General features: G+C 41.7%; 1 protein-coding gene across 50 annotated transcripts in view; it reads right to left on the reverse strand.

Annotated features, from left to right (window-relative positions):
- TRDN (triadin) overlaps window positions 1-21649 on the reverse strand; it is a 1596486-nt gene that overhangs the window by 142711 nt on the left and 1432126 nt on the right. For all 50 annotated transcript variants that reach the window (XM_069607588.1, XM_069607568.1, XM_069607599.1 and 47 more), the window contains one exon: window positions 5547-5576. In XM_069607588.1, the coding sequence (XP_069463689.1) occupies window positions 5547-5576 (30 nt within the window). The remainder of the gene's footprint in view (window positions 1-5546; window positions 5577-21649) is intronic.

Consider the following 21649-nt stretch of genomic DNA (forward strand, 5'->3'; position numbering starts at 1 on the left):
CACAAACAAAAAAGAATCAATTAGAGAAAGTAAACCAGGTACTTCTTTAAAGAAGGAAGACAAACTCCAAAAAAAGCAGTTAGATACAGAACTACCTGGACCATTTAAATTCTCAAATATAGACGGTGTAAGTTGCTATGCAAATGTAGCAATGAATATTCTATTTCAATTACCACCAATTGTTGACAACATTTACTTACACAGTACAGACCCTTTGTGTTTGAAAATGTTAGTACTTCACAGAAATGCAGCAAACAATCCTGACAACACATATAGTGTTTTTGGAATAAGACGACAATTGGACTACTGTGCTGGAATTGTGAAATTCACTATAAACTCACAGGAAGATCCACAAGAATTTCTAATGTACTTACTATTAGTACTGAAAAACAAAAACATTCCTATAAATGAAATCTTCCACATTTCATACATGTGGAAACATACATGCACTCTGTGCAACAATGTGATACAAGAAGAAATTCCCAATGAACGCTTCATATATATATCAATACCAAATTGTGAATCCATTCCATTTCAGCAACTTGTACAAAATGCAAACCATAGTAGATTATGCTCTACCTGCAATTCAGATAATCGCTCCACGTTAGTAATACAAACACATAGTAAATACGTAATACTAATGCTTCTAGGTTACAATGCAGATGGTACCAAAAACAACTGCAAGCTGACTGGATTCACACATAGTCAAATATCAGTTGGTAAGAAAACCTTCACAAAAATAGGTATAATCTACCACGCAGGAGCCACAACCAATTCAGGGCACTACACGGCATATATAAAAAAGAAATGTGGATGGTTTGAATGTAATGATAGTACCATTACTCTAAAGCAGAGATTACCAGCAAATCTTACAAACGCTTATTTGATGTTCTTAAAACCAAAATTTGATAAATAAACTGTATTTAAACCTTTAAGTAAATTTGTGTTAAAAAAATATAAACTGTTAGAATACTCCAAAAGCTATCTAACTGCTCAAAGATTCTACAACAACTAATCAGATAAATGAATACCACTAAATTAGACCAAAAAATACACATTTAGAATACGCCAATTGGTATCTAACTGTCCCAAAATTATAAATTTGTGTTAAAATAATATAAACTGTTAGAATACTCCAAAAGCTATCTAACAGCTCAAAGATTCTACACCAACTAATCATATAAATGAATACCACTAAATTAGGCCAAAAAATACACAGTTAGAATACGCCAATTGTTACCTAACTGTCCCAAAATTTAACAATATCCAAATAGATAAATCAAAACCACTAAAATATATTAAAAAAATAGGCAGTTAGAATACGCCAATTGGTACCTAACTGCTCCAAAATTTTATAATATCAAAACAAATGAAGAATCTGTTACTGCTCCAAAAAAAATACAACAAAGCAAAGTATAAAGCATTAGCCAGAAACAACAATTGAACACTGAAAACAAACAAACAAATAAACTGTAGCATAACAGAAAAAAGTTTTTTTTAATCCAACATGGATTTTTTTTTCTCCCACAGACCCAATGATTTTAGCAACAAATACAGAAACTGAGCAAATTGCACAGTACTCTGATTTGTACTCTACTAAATATGAGGGTAAAAAAAAAAAAAAGTATATTGCTTATTCAATGTAATAAGTCATTACAAAATACTAATGCTAACATACTATTTTCTTTCATCACAGAAATGAAGAAGAAAAACATGGACTCCCATTACTAGACCAAACAGTAAGTATACAATAATAAGGACAACCATAGCAGCATATCACATCCATAGTATCTAATACCTTATACATTTGTTTTTCACCCAAAGTTATAAGCAAATATGAATGTGATATGCTGCGGTGGTTGTTGCCAGGGCATGGAGTCTTGGGTGCATGGCCAAATGGCCATGCACCCAAGACTCCATGCCCTGGCAACAACCACCGCAGCATATCACATCCATAGAGTCAAACATTTCAACTATGATCTATGGGAAACTTTTAATGTCCGCGAACAATGTGAGTGTTCTTAGAACACTTTGAACTTGCCAGCGAACAATACGGACACCGTTTTCAGGACACCCCCTATGAACATTTCAGAACAACGCGATAGTTCTTAGAACACTTTCAACTTAGCAACGAACAATACGGACAGCGTCCTAAGGACACCCCCTACGAACATTCCAGGACACCGGGAGTGTTCTCAAAAACGTCTTCAGAACACCCCCATTTTGTTTATTTGCGAACATTTCAGGACACCGCGGGTGTTCTTAGAACACATTCAACTTGACAGAGAACAATACGGACAGCGTCCTCAGGACACCCCCTACGAACACTCCCCGGACACCGTGAGTGTTCTTAGAAGCGTCTTCAGAACACCACCATCTTGTTTATTTGCGAACATTTCAGGACACCGCAAGTGTTCTTAGGACACATTCAACTTGACAGAGAACAATACGGAGAGCGTCCTCAGGACACCCCCTACGAACATTCCAGGACACCGGGAGTGTTCTTAGAAGCTTCTTCAGAACACCACCATCTTGTTTATTTGCGAACATTTCAGGACACCGCGAGTGTTCTTAGGACACATTCAACTTGACAGAGAACAATACGGACAGCGTCCTCAGGACACCCCCTACGAACATTCCAGGACACCGGGAGTGTTCTTAGAAGCGTCTAACACATAAAAAACACAACTTTCATCCTATCTCATACACTCCCACCCTCCCCAAACACTCCTACACACCAACACACTCTACAAAATACACATTTTGAACAAAGTTTCACTGCGCTGTCCGCGGACGTCCGCAAATCCAAGATGGCGGGCCCTACTGAAAAATCTGACGCGCTTCACGCTCCACGCCGTCCAATCAGCGAACACGTTGCATGTCCGCGAACATCACGCAAGACGATTGGCCAATCAGGACACTACTTTTTGGTCATTTTAAAATAAACTACTGGATGGATTTTCACCAAATTTGCAAAAGCACGCTTTCGGGACAAAGCCGCTGCTCCTGGTCCAAATTTGGTGGAAATCTGTCCAGCGGTTTGGGCTGTAGGCGCAAGCAAAATTTTTTTCCCATTCAGTCAATGGGAAAAAAAAAGTTTTGGGACCCCCCCTATAACTTTGCCCCCCTGGACGAATCCTTACCAAACTTTGCAAAAGAATTCAGAGTGACCCAAATACTTTTTTTTGCAAAGTTTGGTGAGGATCCGTCCAGGGAGAGCGAAGTAATAAGCCACCCAAAAAGTGCTCTTCCTATGGAAACAGCAACTTAACCATAACTACATGGCCACTACCGTGGCCATGTAATATATATATATATATATATGTTGTACACTTTTGTTTAGAAATTCTGGCTTCAGAGTTCAACGGCCTTTGAGCAATCACACGGATACTGCAAGGACAGCAACACACACAGATGAACACTGTTGTGCAGTAGTGGTAGTAGTAGTGGCAGTAGTGTCCCATTTTTTGAATGAGAAAGTGTAGTATTGCGGTAAGCGGGATCGCGGACACAGTGAATTTGGGGATGTAAGTATTTATTGTGCTGGGCAAATACAGGTATCTACATCAGGCCCCACCGACTGGTGCATGCAGCTCGTTGGACTTTGAAACCCGCATCTCCCCCGTCACCAGCGCCGTCACGTTCCATAAGACGCTCTCTTGTCTCGTGCGTCTCCAGCTTGCCGCAAGGTTATTATAGCCAGTGAAATGTACGATACTACAGAAAGCAAGTGAGTAGCATTTTCTAGTGCTGGCCCCCATTAAGGTAAAGGGGAAGCAAAAGGGCTCGATTCATGGATTTTTTTGCACAGTTCAAAGTGACTTTGCACTGCTGAAAAGTGACTTTGCACTGCTGACCCTGATTCATGGAACTGTGCTAAGTGTATTTTTGCAGTGCAAAGTCAGTGCAAAGTAATTTTGGACTCCAAAATTGACTATGCACTGACTTTGCACCGACTTTGCATTGCAAAAATACACATTGTACAGTTCCATTAATCAGAGTTTGTGTCGGCAGTGCAAAGTCACTTTTCAGCAGAGTGCAGAGTCACTTTGAACCGTGCAAAAATGCCATGAATCGGGCCCTTAGTGAGTAGTCCAGTGATGCTTTGATATCTGAAAAGGGGAGGTATGCATCGCATTCCATTGGCTGTTTAACTTGCATTTCAGCTGATCATCAGTAGGTCACAAAGATGTGCTATGCTGTAGACCTTACATGCATATTCTTGCACTCTCTGGGCCATCATCAGTCTGCCACCAGCAGCTCAGAGCGACGCCCTCCTTCCTGTTAAATGCACACCCACAGACTGATGTTCACGTCCATGACAGCAACTCTAAGTGGCAAGTACACTGTTGTCACTCCAGTAATGGAATAACAGGAGAATCACCCGCTGCAATGATGAGCGCTATGGGATCCAGGCAGCCAAGATATTACTGGATACAGCAGGAAGCATCTTAGCTTTCAGTCCATCTATGGTACTTTCAATTACTAGGGATTGGAAGACAGCTGAGGAAAAATTACTTGTATAACCCCCCATCATTTAATGTAATTGGTGGCATTTCAGGACCATTTAAGAGAAATGCGTTATAATTTTGAAAGGTCCCTGTGTTATATTATTGTCTTAGAATGAGCATGTATGATGTAATGGAATTGTATTGGTTTTTTAGTAAGACTGATTTAAACATTAATTGAAATTGTATGTTTTTTCCTTTTCTTATGCTGGAAAAAAAAGAAAAATATAGATGGTATTTATGTAGCTTAATTAATTTCGATTTCATTCTGTGTGGAAAGGTGTAATTAAATGAATCAGGCTTTAATAAAAAAAAAATACTGGACACATTCCAAATGAATAGCGCTAGTGGTCACTGGTCAGCACACTCCAGCGCCCTCTTCTCAGCAAGCTTCTGTGTGACAGTCAATGAAGGATGTATGTGATTATTTCGTATACGAAAATGTCGACTTCTAAAATCACAAATTCAACATGCACGTAAATAATCACGCACATCACCTCACGCCCGCTATGCCCCCACCGTCCACCCCCTACCATCCATACTTACCTCTGCCGCCGACTTATCTGCTGCTCCTCTGCACGGCTCTATCCCTGCAACGCGAGTTCCGTCTCCCCGTTGAGAGGCGGAACTTCCGCCACAGGGTGCTTTTTCTTTCTTTTTTTAAACTTTATTTGACCCCTGCTTCCCTTTCGAGGGATTTGAGGGACATCCCCACCACCCCCGAATTCCATTAATTTCCAGTAAGTGGAGCGGGGTACACCCCTGACGCCCCCCTCCCCTTAGTCGACATTTATTTTTACATTCTTTTCAACAGTGCCCGTTTTGGCATTTTCTTGCGTTCAGGTTATTTTTCTTGATTTTGCATGCAGTCCCAACACTGAAATGCTAAAGCAGGGAACACCAGCAGTCGCAAAACATCCATTTCTAGTACTAGAAGGTTCATAGTCATGTATCCCTGAACAAGGAGAATATCAAATATCCAAACAGTTAGCCTATGGTTCATAAACTAAGGAACACAGAAAATGAAAGAGGACTTACTTGCTGCTTTTGGAGCTTTTGATATTTTCTCTGAAATGAAAAACAAGAAAAAATTCAAAAGTCATGTTATATTTCAATACTTTTATGGTGTGTCAAATCACCAATGTAGAGGCGTCAGGGTGCCGGAGCAGGTCTGGAGGTTGGGGTCTTGTACTACCACCAGGGGTATCTAGACCATAGTCTGCGGAGGAGAGAGAAAGAGGGATACATGTAGAGGGTAGGGAAAGGAAGGTAGGGATAAGATGCACAGGGATTAAGGAGGCGGCCGGATGCAGGTAGAGATAATGGTGGTAAAACTTTGGATGCATATGCATGTTGGTCGAGCCACAATGGGGCAACAAGCCGTGGTGCAGAGCGCCTGAGGACGTAAAAAGCATAAACTGTCGGTATGAGCAGCGTGTGTTTACTTAACTGCATTTTTATGATGGATACATATCTGTAGTTTATATTTGTGTGAGGGACTCGATATGTGCTCAAGCAAGCACATTGAAGCATGGACGATGTTCGTTTCCAGGCAATTCTTTTATCTCTCCAACCCAATCCAGTCCAGAATAGTAATTTTAGAACTGTCTAGGCTAGTGGAAAAGAGTTAGCAAATCAAGAATAGGATCTGTGATAGGTGAAAGTGAACAGACACGTAGAAGGAAGAAGAGCAGGGATAGGGTAGGTGTCTCTGTCCTCTATGCAGTAAATGTCTGGCAGCCGGGATGTATGAAATGTCTGAACCTGGCAAGTAATAGCCATTAGCACCCGGTGGTGGGCGGCACAGCCAATCAGTTTCCACGGATCGCGAGCTGAAACCTTTAATCTCAGTCTGTGCGTCACGGATCCTGCATGCTGCGTCCCCACCGCAGGCCACCATCTTCCTTTTTCCCCCTCCCGTATCTTTATTATTATTTTTTTTCAAAGATCTCAAACCCGTATTCCCACCCCCAGTTACGTGATTGCGGCGCGTGGGTCCGCTGCTACAGCCGCTTCCCTTTTCCGGCTGCCATGGTGATAGAAGAAGGGCTCCATATCAAGCCCCGCCTTCTATGACCATGGTGGCCATTTTGGATCAGTATTTTAATTCATTAAACAGGACGCACGCGGCGTCTCGTTTAATGAATGAAAAACCCTTTTTTTAATTTCCCGGGTTATCACTTTAGTTACCCGGGGTGCTAATGGCCTTAACCCCCCCAATCCAAGGGCTAGAACGGGTTTGGGGGGAACGGCTTGAAGCCCTTGTTAACCGCCCTCGCTTTACTGATGCCGTTAACTTGGGCTGCCGGGCCGTTACCCCCGTTCCAGCCCTCGGAACGGGGGGTTAATGACACACAGGTACCAGTGGGTCTTCCTTGCTTTGTTCCATCTGGTAATCATGAAGCCAAAGTTCATCTAGTCCTGATTGTGATCTAGCACTGATGAACAGCAGACTACGCATATCTAGATGAATGAGGACAACATGGCGATGGTGCTATAGAGAATATGTTTCGACCCAGCTTGTTTGTCAATAACAAGGAGGAACATAGAGGCGTAGCCAGGATTGTCTAACAAGTGGACCCTGAACCTAATGTAGTTGGGCCCACCGTAGTGACATTAACATCTGCAAATGCCTATGCAGTGCTGCTGAGTGGGCATTTAGAGATTTCGGGTGGGCCTAGCCCACTCTGGCCCTACCCTGTCTACGCTTCTGATGTAAGTCTATCCCCAAGTTCAAATACAATAGCAAATACAGATGCAAGAACAAACTAAGTGGAACGCCGTTAACGTGGCGAAATTGGCAGCACTGTTCAGAAGACACATAAGGACAATGATTGAAGTTTGTGTCACAGCTGATTTTTAATACCCAAAACTGCATGTAAAAATGCCTTTCCACGTGTAATGAGGTCCCCATGCAAAGAACACAGTTGGTCGATGTTCTGTGAGTGTGTGAGTTGAAACCCAAGCCACTACCCCTACGGAAGGATACACTACTCCCTCAGTCCTTCACTAACATCTTGTCCCCTTCACACGGAAAGCGATGTCATCTGAAACCACTGCCTACGTTGAAAAGCCTGTCCATAGTTTCTATGGCCCTCATTACGACCCTGGCGGAGTGGGTTTACGCCAGCGGTATTCGCGGCGGACCCGTCCGCCCTACTACGAGTTCCCGTAGCGCCATGGAGCGCTTTCCGCCTGGTTTTTCCGGGCGGAGAAATCCATGGCGCTACGGGACCTTGTTGTTAATTACGCCACCGTATTTTACGGTGGCGTAATTAACGCCTTCCCCACTCCCATTATACCCTATGGGGCAAAAATGGGAATGGGGAAGGGTAAAATGGGGAATGGGGATTTACCGCCCCGCCAAGGTCGGAATGGGGCGGTAAATCCGCCAACCCCCATGGCGGTATCGGCAGCTTTCCGCCGTGCTCCATGGTGCATATTGCACCACGATTTCCGCCAGGGTCGTAATGAGGGCCTATATGTTTTACAATTTCACCCTTCAGAGAGCAAGTCATGCTCACAGCTCAGAAAAAAGTAGGTCTACACTGATTATATGAGACAAACTATAGTCTAGCATAAAGGAAACACAGATAGCATTTGTTTTCTTATTCATATGGCCACTATACATTGCATTACTACCTAGTGCCGGCCTTTACCAGGAAGGAGGTCCCTCCTGGGCTTGTGCTGGCCCTCCTGGGCATGGCTACAAGCCGTCCCTTTGAACTCCGGAGCGGGGCTATGATTCTTTTTACAAGAAGACCTTTCTCTACAGAACTGGTTCTGTAGGAGGCTCTGGAAGAAAGACACAGGCAGCCCCCTTTATATCTGGTGGGCTGGTACACCAATGAATGGGACGGGGGATACATTTCCATCTTGTACTTGCCCCTCAGCCTGTAAAACCTCTCAGCTTTCAGCCAGTAGGAGATGGTCATGGCAGCGTAATCGAAAGGGATTCCTATTAAATCTGCCTGCAGTTAGCTCCTTCTAAAAGCAGACAGATTCCATGGGAGTCCATTGTAAATGAGGTCTGCAATGCATACATTATAGGCACCATTTACAATGTGTACCCAATGGAGAGCAAAATGGAAGAGTAAAGGCAATTAGTGCAGTTTTTACTCTTCCATGTACCACTCTGTGTTGTAAATTTGGAATTCTGCATGCTGGAGACCCTAAAGCATTTAAAAGCTTAGCAATTGTAGTGGCAGAACCTTCTATTGGGAATCCCATACATGCAATTACCGGCTCTATGTGATTTTACTGAAAACCTTTTATTCAAGGCATTTTTTACCGAAACAATTTTTCCCCAAAAATTACTGAATTTTCATTCTTTATTTGGGGGGCTCACCATCCACCCCCCCAGCTGCCCGCTTACCCATATTTTTAAAACCCCCAAATCCCCCCCCACCTGTTTTAACCACTCACCGCCCCATACATATATATTTTTTTTAAATCGGTATTTATTTCGGTAAAATAGTTTCAGCAAAAAATGCCTCTACTAAAAGGATTTTGGTAAAATCACTGGATACCACCAATTACCATGTTGCTTTGGGACTATATTCAATCGACATTGAACATTGTTTCCTTGCCTGCTGTCACTTCGTCTTGCGAATTGTTATTGGGGCCAAAACTAAGGTCATCATGAAGAATTTGCCGAAAGGACAGCAGAGCCATCTCTTCATACAACCTGCAACGCTTAGCGGCATCTATAAAAAACAAACATGCAGCAAACATGCAGCAGCGGTAAACTGATGTCATCTCCCTCTGCAGACTACAGCTACTGGGCCTCCATTAAAAATAGATGCGCTGCTGAAGCGGCGGCGCAGTAGTAATGGACTGCACATTAAGTGCATTAAGCCCAGTCGCTATTGCGTCATCAAGTTGGGCTTAGAGCGGTCTGACAGTAGGACTGTTTTACATTTGGCTGAAAGTTTCCTGTGTGTGTCTGTACATTGGAGAAAAAAACGTGTTTTTAAACCCACAAGAACATTGCTTCTAATATTTGCTAAGATTTCATTGTTATGCCATAAAGGCTTCAACACTTTTTTTTTACTACATCACCTCTGAGAACACTAAACTCTCACATCCGTGCCTATTGTTTAATCGAGCTGCAAACAACCCTTGTGATCCACCTTGAAGAAGGGTGTAGACCATCATAATCCTCAGAATGTTCATTTTGGCGTTCATTTGCATAGACTCTTTTTTTGTGAAAACGCTGATGACCTCATCAGAGTCGACAGACTTTGCTATTCAGTTGGATTGAGTCCGAAATGATTTAAAACTCCCTGACTGCCCTGTGGTGGAGTTAGTATATCGTCCTGTCATAGAAAGAGGACCAAGAGTTTCCAATTCCAAGCTGGGTTCGGTTCAAGCTCTCCTCCCAGAACTTCCATGTTCCCTTTCCACTTCCTATGCTGGAATCAATTCATGCTCTCTTCCAAAAACGTCCTTGCTCACTTTCCATTTCCCAGGCTGGAATTAATCAATGCCATCCTTACGCTACTTCCTTTTTTTCCATTTCCATTTCCCAGGCTGGAATTAATCAACACTATCCTTACCCTACTTATTTTTTCCATTTCCATTTCCCAGGCTGGAATTGATTCATAGTTTATTTCCAGAACCTCCTCTTTCCCTTTCCATTTCACCTGCTCGGATCGATATACACTGTCACTCCAGAACCTCTTTGTTCCAATTCCACTTGCCGCGCTGGAATCCATTCAAGCTCTCTTCCCAGAACTTCCTTGTGCTTCTTCCTATGCTGGGATATATCCAGACTCTCTTTCCAGAACTGCGTAGTTCCCATTCCATTGCCCATGCTGGAATCCATTTACACTCTCCTTTTAGACCTTCCCCTTTCCCTTTCCATTTCCCATGCTCGGATTGATTTACACACTTGTTCCAGAACTTTCTTGTTCCGTCTCCATTTCCCGTGCTGTAATCAATTCACGCTCTCTTCTCAGAACTTCCCTTTCCATATCCCAAGCAGGAATCCATGTACGCTGCCCTTTTAGACCTTCCGCTTCCCTTTTCCATTTCCCATGCTCTGATTTATTTACATATTTGTTCCAGAACTTCTCAGAACTTCCCTTTCTGTATCCCATGCTCCTGCTCCATTCATACTCTTTCCCCAGAACTTCCTTGTTCCCTTTCTGTTTCCAATGCTGGAATCAAGCTATTCTTTCCTTAAACTACTTCCTTTTTTGTTTTCCATTTCCCATGCTGGAATTGATTCATATTCTCATCTCAGAACTTCCTCTACTCCTTTCAATTTCCCAGTCTCAGATCAACTCTTTCAGTCATAAGGAAACATATTTTATTAAGGCACTCTTCATTACATTCAAATAGTTAACTCGCCACTTCTGGCTGTAGTCTGAATGTCAAGTTATGCCTGATAAACTCCTGATCATTGTAATTGAAATGTTAATTCTCTTGTCTAGCATAAGCTTATGCAGGTAACTTGAAACGTCTGAGTGACCACACTGTGATAATGAAGATTATTTTCCTGAAGGTCACCCACAAGAGCCAATATGTGTGAATTATGTTTAGGTTTGTGTATATTTCATTGGCCAGAGGTTACCCCTTTCTATTATCTATAGTTTGATGCATATAGTTACATAAGGATCAGACCTTTTGAGGAGTCAGGTTTTCCTCCAGATAAAAGCTTTGGGCATATACACAGAAAAGTTACTATGAGGAACTCTGATATACCCTTGACATACTTCTAGAGAGGGATATTCTATTTACAAAGGTGCTTGTTTTGCTCCAGAGCGTAATGTGGGTGCTTGAAGCCCTTACCTATAGACATACACGTAGTTGACACACTGTCACCAAATTTTGGTCATTTGCACAGCAGAGTACAAATGTGCATGGTAAAAGGCGGCACAGACACATGTAGGCTGCCTTTTGCACTCTGCACTCCACCGTGCAAATGAGGATACGCTGTCTACCATGCTTGAAGAGGACGTAATCAAGGTGTAAATCATTACACACTATCACCTGAAATAATTGCTATTGTCTCAGGTTTGTTTCAGATTCGCAGTGTTTTATTTTAATATTTTCACATAGATTCTAGATTCCGAGCTTAGCCAAAGACCTTAAGTTGAAGAATTACTATACAATTGTCATCGGCTTATCATGTGTAAAATTGATCCACACATGTTTCTGAGAATAATATATGCCTGCAGTCAAATTCCTTCATGAATATGTTGCTAAATGTTCTGCATAATTTGCACCCTTCAAATGTGAGCTGATTCCTTTGAGAAAAAAAAATATCTCATTTCTGGAAAAAGTATTTATAGTACTACACCACAAAAGCATTATGAAAAATGTTTTGTGCATTTGTGTACCCTGGGAGTGTTTCAAGTTGCACTTATTGTATAAAAAATTCCATCCTGAGGTGCATTTACATGTATATCAAATTTACATCACAATCTACCAGTAAGCCATTACATTTCTCTAATTCAATGCCTTCTTGTGTTGATAATGTATTCAGTGGTAGCTATTGTGAAAAGTATCATCCTGTATTTTGGGTTGCTAAAGATGCACATATATGTGCATTGATGATGGCTGAACTATGCTTCCTTTCTGCTGAAAAATCTGTTATCGTCGAGGAGGCAAGATGTTTTTATGTGTTTTCAGAAGGCAAAAGAACAACACCATAGTTTCCGGATGTTTTACTAGCAAAACTTCATTGATGAAATCCATTTCCAATCCTTTTACAATTACTGCTTTGAATAATGTCATGATTGCCTTCGTTTGAGCCCTAGTCAATTGTTCAATTATCCAATTGAAAATGTATATTTTTCAAGTATTCACATTTGTCTAAAATGATAGTCGCACCATCCATGCCAGATATTTTGGAAATAATTGAGCAGTCCTCATTTCACATTTTTTATTTCTGTTTAGTTACTACATTTGTAAAAGAATATAATGCAGGATTAGATGGCCTATTAGAAAATTTACATTTTAGGGACAAATTCCCTACATTTCTGTGGAACATATGAGAATATTGATTTATGGTTAAAGTGAAAGTGAACATTGAAAATTCGAAATAAAACTTGACAGTCAAAGAACACTTGAAACATTCCTTTTCAGGTATAGGAGTACATGTATGTCCTTTTTCTAAGACTTTTAATTCCATGTTTTACATCAGACAAACGTATTACAATGGTTCCTTTGTCCTGGCTGTTCTAGTTCTACCCATCTGTCTTGTGTTCTTGTATGTACCAATCCTTTATTTCCTAATGTAGATGCTGGATGAGAACTCCCTATGTGAGAGACTTCTGCAGGAGCACTATCCTCCTCCATATTAAATTATATAGTTGATGATAATCATGATACTGATTGTACAGTCATTGGTTTGTTATATAATCACTGTTTCCCTGATTCTGATTCATCTGCCTTGAAGGAACACTAATAGTGAAGGGTTGTCCGTCCTGATTGTGTGTAATTTACTCTGTAAAATCTTGTGCAGCAAGAGTCACATGGGCACTAGATGCTGGATCAGCCTTTATTATGCATAATGGAAAAGATCATTCAAAACGGATGGTTATAACACGTGGGTAGGCCGGGCAGAATTAAGCAGGTTTCGAATGGTGCAGGAAAGCCATGCGTTCCAAAAATGGGGAATGTACCAGTATGAAGTTCACTATTAATGTAACTGACTAACTGTATTAAGCTGCCTTTTCTGTATTTTTAAAAGTCTATACAAACCCTAAGGTCTGTGCCTCAATTTCGGGACAGGGATAGTATGCCAGATTCTCTATCCATGTCTGCACAGCTGTGCGGAAATAAACTTGATCTCTGCCTTTCCTGCATGGATTCTTCAATTTTCTACTGACCCTCGTATTCACCATGGCCAGCTGAGATGGTAATAAATATAGTGGCAGCTTCCTCTCATAGCTCTCTGTGCACACCCAGATAGGTAAGCGGTCTAATAGAAACCAATTAAGGGATTTCAAAGAAGAGCTGCCCATGAAGGGTTGTCTTTCTCCTTGGGTTGCTTGAGATCTTGTAGGTAGAATTTAAGTTAAGTCAACGGTTCTAGACATGGGGAGGGAAAATTAGAGTAAATTAAAGGGGAAGGATTAGTGAGGGATTGCCCTAAATTAGTTGTGCAAAAATTCATTTAAAGATGGGTTCAGAGGAAGATGTTCATTGTATTAATAATCTCAATGCGAAAATAACACAATGGAGAGACAAATGTAAATTGGGAAGGGAAACATCTAAGAGGGGTGCTGAGGGCGGTGCCATTGAGAAATGAAGGTGAGGTGAGGGCAATTAGTATTGTCAGGTGAAAGTAAATGAAAACCTGTTTTATGATCAAGGGTCACAAAAGAGATGAAGCCTAACAATATAGACTGGCAAGCAGATAATAATGAGATTGTAACTAATTATTAGAAAAATCACCGTACGTTATAAAGTGGGTAAAAGTCAAGCTAAAGAGCCAAGTGTCCCAGATTGAGGAACGTCAGCATACTGTATGTACATATTTATCGTCTAGAGGCCTGTAAATATTAGAAGAATTGAGCTCCATAAGAAAAGGGGATAGGGGACAACAGTGGCCAATCAATGGAACCTTTCTCTCGATAAAGCGCTTTCATTTAAGACACATGCAAGAGGATAAGGTTCAAAACATAAATCCAGAGGGAACAAAGCCCCTCGAGGAATTGGTTTAGGTAGAAATTCATTATGTTTCTTGTCAGGAACACATGAAAGACATTAACTAATGCAAAGTAATGATGCTTCAAATACAGGATTTACAGCAGCAAGGGCGGGCAGTGAGCAGTGTTCATTAACGTGGGTGGCCGGGGGAGGGAGGGGCGAATATGCAACAGGCACTGTACAGCCCAGAGGAAGGGCAAGGGGCCATGGCGGAAGAAGCAAAGTATGTCACTATTAGAAGCAGGAGGGACATTGGAAGTTTGGGTGTCTGAATTGACCTCAGCTCCAAGGAACAGGAGGGGAGGTTGCTCCCTCAGCAACACCTTTTCCAAACATAATTGCTAAACCCTTTCCTGCACCAAACAAACAGCAAAATAATGGTTCGGAATGCCCAGGGGAAACTGACATCTTCATGCACACCTTGAAACTCATTGATCAGGGGTGGGGTGGGGGGGGCTTAACATATTGTGAAATTAATGGAAAGTATTGCCATGACTTATTGACATGGGGTAATGGTCTGCAATGTTGAGTAAGGATTGTATAAACATTGTATTGTCTTCAGGAACAGTGCAATGATCTCAGACAATTTTGTGAATCACTCAGTAACCAAACCCTTGTCAGTATCAATCGAATCAATTTTAGAGAAACATGAATTTCTTTAGAGCTCATTGTCACCAGTAAATCTGCATGGGCGTGATTAATTGCCTATATCTATTGTATTTACGTGTGATTTCTATTAGGATGCCACTATCACTTGCAGTTGCAACAAGAAGAGTGGTTTGGACTTCAAAATTTAATTTATTTTTTTGGTGAATAAATAACACACATTAAAACTGCATAGAACATTGTAAGAAATGTGCATAGCACAACATAATCCACCAGAAGGATTAGCCCCTACAGGATCATAAAACACAAGTGAACCCTGCATAATAAAGAGCATAATCTATAAAGCCCTATAAAGTACATCTCTGATACTATCAGCTCTTCTTCCAAGCCTACGGCACACATTGTGCAATCTTGCAGAGTGCATAATCATCTTTTGGACAAGAATATATCATAAGTCCATTGGTTACTTTCTATGAATCATAAATACGCTGTGGTGTCAATGAGAACACTGTGGCCTACTCGTGGCAGGTGTGTATGCATTGGTCTGGTGCAATGCAATTCCACACAGACCACTTGATTCAAATGCCTTCATTGCACTGGTTAGTCACTGAAAATATCATTGAACTGGCCAGTCGGTGCATACATTCTTGCAACACTTTATTGTACCGGTGCCAACTGAACGGCTCCAAAACGGACCGGCATTGGTGCAATGGAAGTATTTTCTATATTTTCTTTTTTTTTAATTTAATGGTCAGAAAAAAACGGACCTTTCACACATCTAAATAGTAATATATCAACCATTAAACACAACATTCCAGAATAAAATTACATTGTACTCAAAACAATACACAACAACTTCTTAAACTTCGCTTAGAAAATTTACAAAACTCTTAAGATCATTATAAAAGCCCAATCTTATTTAACATTTTTAAAACTTCCAAAGTTAATAAGGTTTCGTGGCCAGAGGACAATTTATCCCAAAACTCCTCTGAATTCAGCCATTCAATATTATCCACCTAAAGGGATAACAATAGCTGGTGCAGCTCCTGTAAAGCGGGACAGACTATCAAGATGTGTTTTAGAGTTTGCTTAGCATCAGACCCCAAAAAATACTTACAGAGACCATCAGACTCCTGCATCTTGTTATGCACTTCCAGAACCTACCACGTGTGCACCAGGTTTAGCCAGAATCTTAAAAATTGGCTGCATCGATTGGCAATCAGAAACCTATCTAAATAACGAGGCAAATTGCCAGGGGGCTTATCCAGTTTGAAAAAGAGGAATAGAGTCAATAACTGTGCATCCTTTGTATGGTTAACACCCAGTCTGCTTTCATAACAGATTTTTTAACGCCATCTGGATTGTCCACCAGGTCATTTAGAGAACGGTTAAAGACGCCCAATTTTGTTTCTGCACTCCTCCTCAAGTTAAGAAGGCCTGGAACAGACCCACTACTCATTGCTACTCCTAAATTCTCATACAGGGTGGAAGGGAGGGGGTGCAATGAGCCTATACACAGAGACTATTCTCCAATCCAACCAAGGGAAGCCATTGGAAGACAAAGTGGAAGTTTAAAGACTTTTTTCTCCATATTCTGCCTTAAAGATTTACTCAATTGAGACCAAATGCCTGCACATCGATTTCAATACCATAACGAAGAGCAGGGATCACTCGCTTTATAAAAATGTATTTGTGGCCAAATTGAGAATCTACAGAATTTAAATAGCAACTTTTTCATTTTTAGAAACAAATTGGTTGTTCTTCTCTTCCAGAATGGTTTGTAAAATCATGATGTTTGGCTGGGTCTAGATATGAAATCCCAAGAAAACAACTTCTCTCGTTAGAGTGATTTCCACTGAGTCTAGAAGCCATCTGATGTGATAGTGAATCCTCATTTTCTTAGAAAACCAGATGATGTATGACTTTTTGGCATTGATTACAAGTCATTTTCTGAGGCATATGACGTCAGGATATTTAAAAGTCAGTGGAGGCCTATAGGTGTATGATCGATTAATATAATATTGTCGGCATTGGCCATCCAGCAAACCTTTTGCTTGCCAATTTTGAGGCTAACGAAGGCAGCGTTCTGCAGTACCTCCCCTAGGTCTGCCAAGTACAGGTTAAAAAGACAGGGGGTGGGGGGCAGTATGCATTCTTGCTGTAACCCTCTTCATTTGTAATGGGGTTAGACAGACAACCCTGCCCATCTAGACCGACTAATATCTTAGTATTATCATGAATGTGATTGATGATCCTAAGAAGTGCAGGGGCAGTCCCCAATATTTCAATTTAAGCCACAAATGGCATTGGTTTACAGTATTGAAAACATAGGAAAAATCTATTAATGATTCATAGATGGGAGGATTTCCGTTAATCCATGCACTTGCCCGCATGGTGCTGACTAGGCCATTAAGATTTGTTGACATCCCCTTTCTAAAGCCAGTCTGAAACTTCTTCAGTACGCCTGAACTATGTGTCCAAGCCTCCAATTCCTGTGCCACAAAGATTTTACTATCCGCATCGAGAAGGGCGATCAGCCGGAAGTTTGAATGGTCAGCACAATCAAAATCTTCCTAGTAGGTGGTGTTTGTCTAGAATTAATGACACTCTTAAAGAGGTATAGAAGAATCTGAGACAACAAAGTGTTATCTTAATTCAAAATCTGATTTAAGAGTCCATTTGAGCCAGCAGCCCTAGAGGCAGATGCCTTAGATATAAGATTTTCAATATTTTTTCATTTATATTGAGCTCACAAAGAAATTGATCCATCCATTATCAGTATTTCCCACTCAGCACTTTCTATAGCTCCTTGAAGTGAACTTTCCAACATGCTTCTGTCACATGGTTACCTTGGATGGCAAATTGAGGATTAGCTTCTTGGTTTACCAGAGTCCAGAAAGTGCACGCATTTTTAGTAATCATGGTAGTGAGCATTTGTTCCCCTTCCTTTTGGGCCATCAGGAAGCAATGAGCTCTAAGCCGATTTTTATATCCTGCGTCAGTGATTTGAATTGAGTTGACATTCATCACTGCTTAACTGGAGTCTTTTCAAAGCCCGCAAATTCATCCTCAAGGCCATCTTCCTCTCCCAAACTGCCTGATCAAATACATGCCTCTGATTGGTTTCACATTTCTGCTTGGGGCAAGAGGGCTGTCCCTGATCCCACAGGATAAACAAGAATTGGAAGCTGAGCAAACTTCGTCCAGCTGCTCTCTTCAGATAGATTGAAAATATCTTTTTAAATTAATCATGAGACCGACACAACCCCCCAGAACTTAGATACCTGGTCTTTTACTACGTTTATCAAACGTGCAGTATATTTCTTTGAATGGTAAGCCTTCAGGCTAATTGAGAAGGTTGCTGTCAACATGTTATGATCACTGCATTTTATATCTACAATTTTAAAAGACTTACATTTCGACCACACATTACTAGAAAGCACAAGGTAACCAATTACTGAGTTAGAATTCCAATTCTTCCAGTTAGCCGCAACTTTATGATCCCCCTCAATACTACGATTTGTACCAGTTCCCATCCCTCAAAAAACTTTAACTATTTGAACCCATTCTTTACACTAAGGGATACATTAGAACTGTCATTACGTAAAGAAAGGCAGTAAGAATTGAGGTCACCTGCAAGAATAATGTTAATGTAATCCTGACTAGACATAACCTCCCCCAAGATGTCAGAAACCATAGATAAGAACTCTTTCATTTTTGAGCTGGCAGGATTCCAATGGAGGACAACAAATAATTTACTTTACGACTCTGTATGTTGTTTGAGGTACGCCTTTACTACTAGGATGCCTGGCATTCCAAGGACACAATCTCCACTTATTCCACTACAGAATTCCTAGAAGCAATCAGCAGGCCACCCTATGCATGAAACCCAGTCAGGCTTATTGCCAGCTGCTGAGAAACCAGGAAACCATCAATCTTGATCAAGGTAATCAGCCAGGTCTCCCAAAACATTATTATGTCAAAACTACTGAAAATGGAAACACTCGTAACATTAATAAAACTTCTAAATCCCTGTGTATTCCAAACAAACAATGATAGAGTAGTGGTGGTTACACCCCCTTTGCATGGTCGCCCAGTTTTTTAAATTCCTGGTGCAAAGTCTCGGGAAACCAGGACCAGTCATCAACATTCTCATGAACAGCTCTAATGGGAGATCTTTCAAAACTGACTTCCCTTTTCCTCTTTGGGAAATTGTTACAAGTAATTTTCAGGTGTGCTCTAAGGCCACCATCCTTCAGATAGTCAAATTACACATTTTGTTCCGACTACCCTGAATATGTGTCCAGCGACTTACAGAAGATGTCATACTCTAGTCTATGGATTTCATCTATTTCTTCAAGCAGTGAACCCACAACCAGCAAAAACTTGAAACCTAGTTCTACCAAATGTGCACTCGACATTGGGGAAATACACATAGTTTATGTTAGTTGAAGAAAGAAGATGAAACGCTGGGATCTCATGAAAATGTTGTAGAATTGCGAATCTATTAAGCACTACTTGCTTATAGGGTTTGAAGATACATTCCAGCCAATCTTCTTGGGAGATAGAGCTTTTAGTGTCTCCTTTCCCACACTTGGTTCATGCATTCGAGCTACTGGACCCCTCAGATAGAGTGGCTGAAATCTGGTTGTCGGTGGCGAAATCAAAATCACGTCAGATGCTGTGGCCTCAGTCCGTTGTGCTACACAGTGCGAGCAGGATGAAATAATGCCTGCCCTTATAGCAGAGTTGCAATCGGGCTACTCAAGGACTGCCTCAACTGCAGGCCCCCCCCCCACTGCTGGCTGCCCCCAATCCCCATTCTCCATCTGCAATCCTACATTTTTAATTGATTTTGTATTTTCATTAATAGTTTGACGTATTTTCCCAAAGTTGAAGATGGGCTCCAACTGTTGTGGCTCAGGTGCAGTTTCCAATGGCAGCTTAATGTTATCTGCAGTTAAATTAATTTCATTTAGCTCTGCAGAGCGAGCCCCTGTTTGTGTGCCACCAAACCCGCTCTTATTTATTGGAGAAACATCTAAGGGGGAACCCTCTTTTGCGTGGCTTGATCCCTATTCTTTTAACAGGATCCAGTACCAGGGGAAAAATCCCTCGCTTGGTCACACAATCTTATAGACTGTTCCCGCTGTTGCTCCGAAGCCTTTTCTGCTTCCTCTTAAGCGAGATGTACGTTTCTCAGGAATTTCTCGGGTATTTCCTTGCCATGTTCTTCTTGCCATTTTTGGACTTTTTAGATTTCGATGCCTTTTTTGATTTGAATTTCACAGGGGTTCTGGAGGAACCTTCATGGGTATTAGGAAATGAAACCTGTGCTGCAAACAGAGTAGAATTCGGAGTAGATTCTTGTGTGTGTTGCCCGCTAACTCCTGCAAGAAGTGTTGTGTGAGTGGAGGAGGAGGGACAGAGGGAGGCTGAGAGGGAGGTACCACAGCCTCATGAGTCCCCCTAGCCAATGCAGCAGAAGATTTTTCTTTTGCCTCTAAATGTTCCGTCAGTATATATAGAGCGTGATCTTAATTATGCTCAGTTGAATCATATGAGTAGAGAGATTTAGTTTAATATTTTCATACAAACTAACGAAGGACTGAATTCAGAGCCGTGATAGAAGAGGCAGTCAGCTTCACCGTCTCATCCAGATAACAAAAGGAGCGATGTAGGCCGTATTTGGGTCGTTGTTCCATGGAAGAAATGGAGCTAATGCTCGGCGAGGCGGATGTTCTGTTATTAAAGGGGGAACCTCCTCCAGGTCCCTCTGTAGCCTGTCTTGGCTACGCCACATCACCCTCACCTAGACAGATGACCTCTTCGAGGGGGGGTAGCTTGTTTTAAAATAGCTGCTTCACACATGTTTGAAACTGCTTCCAAAATACCTCCATCATTCATAAAATTAGAATCTCCCTGACAAGCAAGCTGAATATCGGTACTAGTGTCGCCTGTCAGGGAAAAAAGTCCTTCATTTTCTTTTGAGTTTTCTGGGTGAAACACAGGAGGGTGATTTTGGAACAATGTGCAGGGCCATCAAGGATGAAAACCTCATCTTCTAGGCAGTCTGGGCCCCCCAAGTCAATCACCTCTTGAAAGGACAAATCGACTTCTCATGTCGGCTGAGCCGCCACCTCTGAACTCTTCTCAACTTGCATGGCAGGACATTTATTGGCTGCCGTGCTCTGTGCTGGGTCTGTCATGGTTGGCTGAGCTGTACAAGAGGAGGCGCCCCCATTCCCCATGATTACATCCAACCAGGGGTGTGCGAGGAGAGCAAGGCAGCAAAGACATTTAATGAGGGCAAATTAGACTGTTTCGAAGAGTCAAGTGCAATCTTAAGATTGTCCGGTACTGACTTGTTATGTAAGTCATATATGTTTGAGCGAGGACGGTGCAGTAAGCAGACAGAGATTTGATTAAAAAAGTGAAGGATGCACTTCAATAAGGCAACATTCTGTCCACCCAGGGTAGTTTGCCTTCACAGCCGCAACAGTCTACCAAGAGACGGCAACTCAGCAGCAACTACACAGGGTTCTGCACCATGAAGGGGGTTTTGATGGCAGGCTCCTCCTCTTCCTCACAACGACTGCTCCAGCACAGGTACAGTATTCACCCAGCCATCCAGCACTGCCAGTGCCAAGAGACTCAAACTCAGCAGCAACTCCGCAATAGAAGTATTCTTGCCCCAGATATCCAGACATCGAACACTGGGGCTGCAGGAAGTAGACATAATCCTATACAAATAGCTTTAGAAATTAGAAGTGGTGTTAAAATGAGGCATTGATAAACAACTTCCCACACACTTCAACAGAGAGGTAGCGAGGGCTGCCATCACGTCCCGAACGGAGAACCGCAGTAGAGAA

This window comes from Ambystoma mexicanum, chromosome 4q (genome assembly GCF_040938575.1).
Source record: "Ambystoma mexicanum isolate Mex_15411 chromosome 4q, UKY_AmexF1_1, whole genome shotgun sequence".
Lineage (NCBI taxonomy): Eukaryota > Metazoa > Chordata > Amphibia > Caudata > Ambystomatidae > Ambystoma > Ambystoma mexicanum.